This window comes from Gigantopelta aegis, unplaced genomic scaffold (genome assembly GCF_016097555.1).
Source record: "Gigantopelta aegis isolate Gae_Host unplaced genomic scaffold, Gae_host_genome ctg2949_pilon_pilon:::fragment_5, whole genome shotgun sequence".
NCBI classification, from domain to species: domain Eukaryota; kingdom Metazoa; phylum Mollusca; class Gastropoda; order Neomphalida; family Peltospiridae; genus Gigantopelta; species Gigantopelta aegis.
In genome coordinates, this window is record NW_024533112.1 from 1 (window position 1) to 10,530 (window position 10,530).

The 10,530-nt window shown below is 34.8% G+C and overlaps 1 protein-coding gene across 1 annotated transcript; it reads left to right on the forward strand.

The window, feature by feature from the left end:
* Positions 1-1,023: 1,023 nt before the first annotated feature.
* Positions 1,024-5,276, forward strand: LOC121391777. Its single transcript, XM_041523286.1, has 4 exons — positions 1,024-1,033; positions 1,608-1,769; positions 4,346-4,445; positions 4,898-5,276. Exons 1-4 carry the CDS (start codon positions 1,024-1,026, stop codon positions 5,217-5,219), a joined length of 594 nt encoding a protein of 197 aa, XP_041379220.1. The 3' UTR covers positions 5,220-5,276.
* Positions 5,277-10,530: the final 5,254 nt, after the last annotated feature.

The following is a 10,530-nucleotide window of genomic DNA, read 5'->3' on the forward strand; positions in this document are numbered from 1 at the left end:
TCGTAACTCTCCATTCCTGAAACATAATGGGACTCGGTAGCAGGCCTCGTCTCCATTTGTTTCAGGAACTGAGAGTTACTCGGACATTCCCCTTTACGTAAAGTCATATTTGTCCAGGGCGGGAGTCGATTGTACCGGTAGGCTAATATTTCTATTTTATGTTCTGAATGACGTATAGAACGTTTGCCATAAATTTGCCACAGTTCATTTGCTACAAAAGGGATATGATGCATTGGAATGTAAATATATAGTAAATCAATCTAATTAAAATTAGCTCCACTGGTTAATTACTATTACCTGTGGATCTAACAGCACTTCGTTGGAGCGTATGTCCAGTTGACCTTTCATTCGACCAATCAAAACCTTACTTGCAAAATCATTCCAGTGATTTGAAAAGAATTTAAAAACATTCGGGATTATGCCGATGGTATACGAAATGATTCGGGTGAATTACGAAGTATCCCGGAAACTAATTTCAATATAAAATTTTATATAAAATTCGTTTCAAGACGAAAAAAAACCCCGTGATGGTATAGCCATAGAATCTGTTTATAGTAGTATACAATCCAGAGTTTATTACTGCACTTTTCCCTCGGTTTTTTAACATCGACATAGACCAACAAGTTCGCCTATTGCATAAATAGTCTCGCGCGATATTTTTAGAATGTGTATGCTCCCGAATGTCACCTGGACATGGGAGTCCACGCAATGCTGTTAGATCTACTGGTAGACCAGTAGAGCTAATTTTAATCAGATTGATAGTAAATATAGCTAAAACTTGTATATTATAGGAAAAATTGAATGTATGTATGTATGTATGTATGTATATATGTATATATGTATGTAGGTATGTATGTATTAATTACCATACATTGCTAAAATACAAACTACTGCAAACGCCAAGGTAGCCATTCACGCCTGAATTGTTTTCAGTACACATACTAAATGCAGAACTGCACGCATAATTCAAATACCTCAGTCGTTCACACACCGTTTATAATAATGAATAAAGGAACGTCTACAATGACAAAGGGTACGTTACATTATTCGTAAAAGTGTGCATGGTATACAAATCGTTTAACAGACAACCACGTCTGCTGTAGTGGTTCATGAGTGCCTATTGAACTGTCTTTCTCCAAATATTTCTCGTTCTCAATCTACAGACATTTATATTTAAAAATAGTGTCCCGAGTTCGCTGCCAGTGTATGATATGATCATTTAACGTGATTTTAATGACTAAAATTAAAACTTACATATATGTTATTGTTTTGAATATGCATGCATATAGTCAAGGGGTTTTGGTCATTAAAACATATGTATTATCTGAAACTTCATTTTACTTCCTATTTTAAATGTTGTTCTTTTTTATTTGTACGTAATTATTGGCAAATAAAATATAATTTTGGATATACAAACATTAGGACAACAAACACGATATATATATATATATATATATATATATATATATATATATATATATATATTCATTATTAGTTGAAAACATAACTGGTGATGTTAAAGAACATATCCTAAGTTAGAATAAGTTCTTTGCCATTAGCAGTTTGGTTACTTTCATTGCATCTACTTATATCTTCGTATCACACAGGGTGTGACGGGAAATTCGGCAGAGATTGCAGCTATTCCTGCAGTGACAGGAAGTGTAGAGACCCTTCAGCGTCATGTCATCATGTAACTGGATCGTGCAATGGGCCGTGTGTTGCTGGTTGGCAAGGAATAGCCTGCAATGTGAGTGAGACCGAGTCTACAGGTAGGTCCATCACTTCTGATATTTGACGCAATGGTGCGTCCATAGCTGTTCTTGCTCTTCCACTGGTAGTAATGTAACATGGCTGTATATATGTGCGTGTAATGTGAAATGTGATGTGTCTGTCTGTCTGTCTCGTTGTCTGTGTGTGTGTGTGGAGGGGGGTGGGGGGTGGGGTGGGGGTCACCTGATACAATATTAATTTCACTTTCTTAGGAGAAACACAGACTTACGCGGACGTATATATATATATACATTTAATTATGCACCTGGAAAAACATTAACCATTGACTGCTATTTTGGCCATGAGATTGAACTCAAATCTTTGGCATAGAAACCAGAACATATGCTATATCCTGAAAAAGTCATTATGTCATTATAAATAGCTACAGCCAATAACAATGATATTTTAGGAAGTGGAACTCATAATATTCGTGGACATTCTATTGTCTGCCGTAGACTGTTGTAGATTAAATGACCTACTTGGCGCAGCATGATTCATTGTGATTAGATTGCCTATAATGTGTCTGCTACCTCCATATAGATGTCTTGTGCTTTCCAGGGGTTGGTTTTCCAATGACGATTCGTGCTCTTCTAGACTGCTACTGGTGGGTCCAGCTTCTGTATATTAGGTTCCTTAGTGTCCTAAATAAGTTCCAGCGGATTGAGGTCTGGACTCCCGTTGGGCCAAGAGAGGTCGCGATGGCGTTCTGTTGTAGTAATTATCTTACCTACTGAAAATGGTGTGGCATCGCATGTAGATAGATCTGCTAGTCAGTGTGGTTACCATAATGTCTGACAACGATCGGATCCAGGATTTGACACCTGAACCTTTCTCCCGTGAGATTCCCATTAATCAAGGACCACTGTCGGACGAATGTTATCGTGGGTACCCATTGTGGTTGTTGTTTTGCCTCCAGACCCAAATGCATCCTCAGAACCAATCTACGTCTCCCAAACATCATGACAAACGATGACATACGACTCTTGAACATGCTCCTTGTTCTAAAACCTGATAATTACACAGTGCATTTCCTTCTTTATCTTATCCGTATCTAACAGCCACCTGTTCAATGCGACAAGCGGCCACTATTTTGGACTAAAATGAATAGTGAAAACTGCTATAACGGCCACAAAAGTACAATGACACTATTGTTTGCCCAAAATGGATAGTTGAACTTGCCATAACAGTCAGAAGATGTGTACATGTATTGACCTGTTCCAGTAACAATATAAAGTTATTGTTTCACTTAAGTCGAAACAACGCGTCATTAATCGTATTTGCATCTTATATCTGTATGATATGTTCGGTAATTTAATTTGCAAGGCGACTTGTTATTGATTGAAGTAAGGCTTGCATTGATCTTATACATGTATATTCGACCTATCGACACTGATTTCTGCTAGTCATACATGCAGTGACAACAATACGCCAGGATGTTTGTTCAGCCATTACACATAGACAGACCAAATGTAGAATGTTTTCTTACCTGCAACCTTTTGCGCGTCGTGCACTAATTTAATAGGTAACAGAATGCAGTGAAAACCAATCAACGATAAATGACTTTTTCAAAAAGTGTGTTATAGTGTATTTCAGCAAAACGTATTAAATTTATCCTTTGTATAACATTTTCTTTGAATAACATTTTTATGTAGCAAAAACAAATCTCTCTCTCAGATCAGATCAGATCAGATGAAACAACGTTTTGTAACATCAAACACTGTCATATTTATCACTAACAACAAGACTTGTTGCGTTAACTGTGTCCCTGTGATATGCTATTTGATATACAGTTATTGTCCTTCGGATCATGAAACAACGATTTTACTTTGCACTATCGGGTAAAATATCTTAATTTGATATAATAACATTGCAGTTTATACTAGATTCATCATAAAACTGAAAGCAAAACAAAAATTATAGTCATATTGTGGTGTAAGTTCTCGAGGCGACCGAAAAGGGAAACAAGTATAATTAAAACTCGGCTGAACTACAACGCATTGCATAATCTGGCATTCAGTTCTAGATATTGATACATACAAGGAATATATTGTTCCATCATAATTAAGAGAATGTGTCCGCTTCTAAACATCGCTTAACGTAACGATCAAGTCAATTTTGAAAATAAGAACATAAATCAAGGTAAAGGGATGAATCACAAAATGTTAAAATTAAACATTGAATGTGTAAAAAGGAATTTTTGTTTTTCTGGGTGACTCACATAATACACAGCGATGATAACCGACCCTTGTACTGTGCTTCAGTTTATTTCTGTATTAGATGTTTCCAATTACATTTTGGAAAATATCTTCCATCTTTACGTTCCCCATGATATCTGTTTGAGGAGGGTTTTCTAGCTGATGTTGAACGTGGTATTCCACCTTTTATATTTGCTTGCACCCCTCCCCAATATGGGTCCCATCAATATTAGACATTGGTTACGACAATGACAACTAGGGTGATTTAAAGACCAGTTTGTATTACACGTAGTAGTTCGTATAGTTCTAAATCATATGTCCTTCCTTGTGATAATATAATATTGCATTGATCACACGTACTGTGATTTTATTTTATTTAGAAACCAGTCAAAAGGACGGTGGGTCCACGAATGTTGCAATGGCTGCTATAATAGGAATACTTTCCATAATACTGATTGCAGTTTCTGGTATCTTCTTCTGGTAAGTGTTTTCTTTTCTTCCTTCTTTTAACGGTGAGACACTAGTGTGCATACAATTTTGAAAATAAACACGTATTTATGAGTACAGCACAGGTGCCAAAAACGAAACATAGAAGACACCATTTTAACATCCGTCACAAACGCAAAATAAAACTAATTGATAACAACATATAAAAGAAGAAATATATAAATAAATAACAATCAACGGGTCTCGGTATTGTAATTGCTCAGCCATCGGACTTAAGGCGTGTAGGTACTGGGTTCACATCCCGGTACCGGCTTCCTCCTACTTGTTTCTCATTAACCGCTATCTAACCCACTCTTCTGGACAGACCGCCAAGATAGTATAATTGTGTGCCCAGGTCAGCGTTCTTGAACCTTTATTGGATAAAATCATGAAATAGATATTTATTAAAATAAACAAACGAGCACTCCTTTATTTGATAATTCCAGGTACGTCAGACGGCACAGGATGACATCAGAATCTACAACTAACGAAACGACAACTGTAGAAAACAAAGATGGCGGACACTATGAAAACGTGGGCAGTCATACCGGACGAGAACGAGACACCGCGAGAGCTGACGTTTCTCGTGAGAGCGGCTACGTGAATTCACAAAGGTCACGTGGTACAGATGATGTTCCACAGCGCCCCATAGGTGATAGTCATGAAAGTGGTAACATTAACGAAGGACAAGATATTCAACTAAACGAATATGAACATCTTGATTCATCAAAATCACCGCAGAATGTCTACGATAAAATAATAAGTTAAAGACATCCGCTTCAGTTCTGGCAACCGCCACACTGACGACTGAATGATAACTATAACACCACGTCATTATTTTGTTTCATTAATAGTTGACAAAGAGTTTGAATTATTTGTTCCATATTATTTTTGTTCAGCATAGCCTGATCCATATTTTGTCAATAACATGAAAATACGTTTTCTGTTCCATATAGGTTAGTTTGTTTAAATGTAATTGTGTCCGGAGGACATCATTGTTTGCTTAATACTTCGTTTGTTCAATAATATATAAATAGTTTGCAATTTCTTAATATGGAGCACAGCATTGCTTGCTCGAAAAATGTTCGGTTATTTAAATGTAATTATGTCTGGAGGACCTCGTTGCCAGCATTACGTTTGTTTAATAAAATATAGTTTTCTAAAAAACAAACAAAAAAAACAACACCATTATGGAGGTTAGCATTTCCTGCTCCATAGTTGTTTTTTTTATGGCGGTTAGTGTATGTAGATGTGTGTCTGGAGTGAATGTGCTCTAGTGGTGTCGTTGCCTATAAGCCCGAAAGGTTGAATTGAAAGCATTCAGTGAAGCATACAACACAGACCTTTCAAAGAATGAATAAATGAATGAATGAACGTTTAACGACAGCCCTTTCAAAGAAAGAAAGAAATGTTTTATTTAACGACGCACTCACTACAGTATTCAATATATATTTCTGCACATGAACTGATGGTTTGGCACGCTAATAGCCATTTCAGTTTGTATGTGTGTTTTTTTAAAACTGTCATAGGTAAGAAATAGTGTCCACTAAGTTATGGACAACAACAATATGAAACACTGCACTAAACATACACAAGGGACATTGTATATGGTACTACAATTTAGGCAAGCTGTCCCTTTCTATGAATTATTGTCACTTTGTTACAAGATAAGGTTATATTTTATGTAATCACCTAAATGTTTACTCTTATCATATATTTTCTTACAAACTATCATTTATAATTTAAAAAAGATTTCCTATATGTTGCAAGAAGTAGTTTTACCAGCACAGCCTTTTACTGCCCTTGTAAATATATGCTAATATCCATTAACAACATACATTTTAATTTTAAAAAATACATTTGTTCATGAAAGTAACCTAGTGGACATGCGGTAACATCGTAGACCAGGTTTAACTTCCACTAAGTTACTTATAATAACCATCTAATGAACTAACTGACTTACAGAAAAAACTCTGAATATCTATATTTAATGATCAGAACAGGCTGATACAGTAATAAGAATGAGTAACAAGATCATATGTCTAAATACAGACCAATAATTATTTTACATGAGGTCATCATCAGATGTAAATGATTCAATCGGAATTGACAATAAATAACATTTAAAATCTTAACTGTTACACATTTAATTCAAATGAGTAAATGAATGATTAAAGACTCCTCGGCATGAATATCATAATATTTGGAATCAACCAAAATGTTCCATGGACAGTGTTTCTGCCTGAAAGAAATGTATGGGTATGGCGCTATGGAATTGAATGCAACCACAGTATGAGGGCCTCCTCCAGAAAAAAAATGGGTTATGTTTTGGGCTAGGGTTAAGACAATCATACAGTACTGATAAGAATAATTAATTCTGTCAAAAGTTAATTAAAACAAAAATCTACCCCAAAATGTGGGTATGGCGCCATACCCATTTTACCCTCTGGCAGAAACCCTGATGGATCAATATAACAAATACAAAATTGAACTACAATTTACTTCAGCTGACAAAATCATATATTATTTCTGTTTTTATTTTTCAACACTTTTGACATTTTATATGTTAAATGCATGCATGTGTACATGCTTATATCATTTATAAGATCTGGCCTCATAACTTGTGTCAGTTTGTTTATGCTTACTACCATTAGCGGTTGGTTTGGGAAGGAGACCAACAGTTTTCATAAATATACCCATAAATGTCCTTATTGTTGAGGCAGAATGCACTCCACCTGTATAGCTGTCTCATTGTACAACTTTATGATGCCTTGTTTAACACTGAATCGTAAAAACAAAATACAGCCAGATACATTTAATGCAAAGATGCACGAATATCCTTCATTTATAGTAGTTTGAGGTACAAGAATAAGGAGTGTACACATCAACAGCGACCTATGGGATTATATATACAAGAAGATACAACAACAGTCACTTCAGTGATGATTGAGCTATTTGTGCTGTAGTTTGAGTAAGAGTAGTGTTAGCCAATATTTCATAATTAACGTGACTCTACAGAAGTCAGAATATAATAACTCTGCAGAAAGAATGTATTTGCATTTGCACAGGTCAACTATTGAACAAACATAACTGGCATCCCCCCTGGTCAGAATTCAATGGAGGTCGGGGGGGGGGGGGTATCTTTTTTTTGTTAATTATTTATTTATTATTATTTACTTCGGTGACACTTTCATGTGCTAGGTAGAGAACACATTCATTAGGATATATATCACTAAATCAAACTGAAAAGATACCATTAGTAATAAACACAATAGTGCATACAGCAGCTATATGTATAACCATTATTTTAATCAACATATTACCACAAAATTGAAATATTAATATAGGGCACACCTTAACACCTGACCCTTAAAATGATTTATATATTCGGACACATCTCTGACTTCTGACTATCCTAGTTCCACCTAATTTTACTGGCACTCTGCAAATGTTATAAACACGGTATATAGTACTTAACTGGTACACTGGTAGTAGCTAAATAAAATCTACCTGTATTTATTAAAATAACTGAAAACAAATATGTGTCTATCATTAACTATTAGTATAAATCAATGTGATGACAACTGTGATGTGTTTTATACTGGAAACTGAAATACTGACAGTGTGGCCACTAAGTTACTCTGTTGTCCGCTATGTTACTAAATTGTCACAAATTTACAGTAAAGTTAATATTCTAGGACTACACTTTAAATAGGTAAACTATTATTCAGTATAAACATGTAGGAGACGTATTAATAGTAACATTTTAGCAATAATTCCATGTAATGATGGCATTTCTACCTGTTTGTTACTTTGTTGAAGGTAACTTAGCAGACGGTAACATAGTGGACATTTTCTTAAATGTCTCATCCTATGATCTTGCTAGTCTGACGTATTACCACTCAGGCTTTTGTTTTAGCTTTTGGTATACTTAACCTACTTTGTGGTATAATGGTCAAACTCATTAGGTATATTGGTGGATTACTACATTGGTAACCTTGCAGACATATAATAAAGGTACGACTGACTCGCGTTTCCAAAATTGAAAATAAATTAGAAATGTGTCACATCTGATCAAAACCATGCTTCTCATTACTGACAGGGATTGCATTGCCATCTGGTGAGTATATATGTATCTCTCAGTGACTGTACTTGTCTAAAATAAAATAATAACATAGTGGACATAATAAATGGGGACACAAAGTAAATCCTAAATAATTTCTATAGTCTCAACAACTGTGTCATTTATATAATTGATTTCAACAATGGACCCTATCCAAAATAGAATGGTTTTGAATGAAAAATAATACTACCTGTTTATTTGGTTCATACAACAGACTGTATGTGTAGACTTACTGTTTGGGACAGTAACTTAGTGGACAAATTAGATAAAATTTGGTTTTTGACTATCAGTTTCGGTGAAATAATTATTATTGAAATGATGAATGTTTATGTTCTTGCTAAAGCATGATCCACAATATTTATTTTCATATAAATGATAAAAGTGAAGTCATTTTTTACTGAATAAATGGATGGGGACAAAATCATCCATAATTTTTTACCTTTTCTGTGGAATGACCCATATACATACAATTTACAAATAAAAATAATAAAAAGATTCACACATATCCACACACATACTCTTGCATAGAACCACTCACACATTTATCACGAACTCACACACATTCACACAAACACACGCAACAAACATTAAAAGATTCACACATATCCACGCACATACTCTCGCATAGAACCACTCACACATTTATCACAAACTCACACACACATTCACACAAACACACATAAACATTAAAAGAAAATTGAGGGATATTGATCTTATAAGATAATATGACATTTTAAAGAAAAATACTAAATATAAATATCAGTTTTCAAGTGGGTATTTAAAAACTAATTCACCATTATTTAGATCAAGAAAAATATTATTTTTAATATATTTATCAATAAATGCAGAAAATCTATTTTTAAAGCGATATTGATTTAAAAGTATTAAGAAGTACTGATGCATATAATGCTTAAAAGACTTAACAATATTAATATTTACACCCCTTGATTCCGCTATTAAACGTCTTTTGAAAACTGATATTCTATATATTGAGAGCAAAGCACTGATGAATTCATTTGAGCAAATTTGTATTTTGAAGTAACACTCAAAAAGCAATAATTGTTTTAACAATTCTAAAGAAAAACCATTATCCTTAAACATATAAATACATATTTCATGAAAAATAGAAATGAAATCATAAAGTTCATCACAATACAACAATAAATGACACATATGTTCTTCTTGTTTAAAACAAACAAGACATTGGCTAGATGCTACTTAAATAATTTGGAATATCTTAATATAATGTTATGTGCTATCCTAAAATCTAAGTCAACAAATTCCTAAGTCTTATCACAATAATGTATAATTTTCCAAACTGGCTTCCAATCATGGCCTAACCATGACGCCACCGAGGCCGGTGACATATAGGAAGAAAGGAAATGTTTTATTTAACTACGCACTCAACACATTGTATTTACGGTTATATGGCGTCAGACATGGTTAAGGACCACACAAATGTTGAGAGAGGAAACCCGCTGTCGCCACTTCATGGGCTACTCTTTTCAATTAGCAGCAAGGGATCTTTTATATGCACCATCCCACAGACAGGGTAGTACATACCACGACCTTTGTTACACCAGTTGTGGAGCACTGGCTGGAATGAGAAACAGACAAATGGGTCCACCGACAGGGATCGATGCTAGACCGACCGCGTATCAAGCGAACGCTTTACCACTGGGCTATGTCCCGCCCCTCGATATAGGTGACAGTCTAGTATGTGGAATATTTGTCATTGTAATGTTGGTTTGGGGGGTGTTTTCACGATTTTTGTCTGGACAAAACGTGGGGGAATTCTACCGGTAATTAAAGGTAGGTCCTAGTAGAGTACAAAAATGTTCCCTGGAGTTATCGCAAGCTGTCCAACGTCCCAGCGGTGTTATCTGTTATTAACTTTCCGGACACAGTACTGAATACTCGTACGTTATATATATATATATATATGGTAATTAAAAT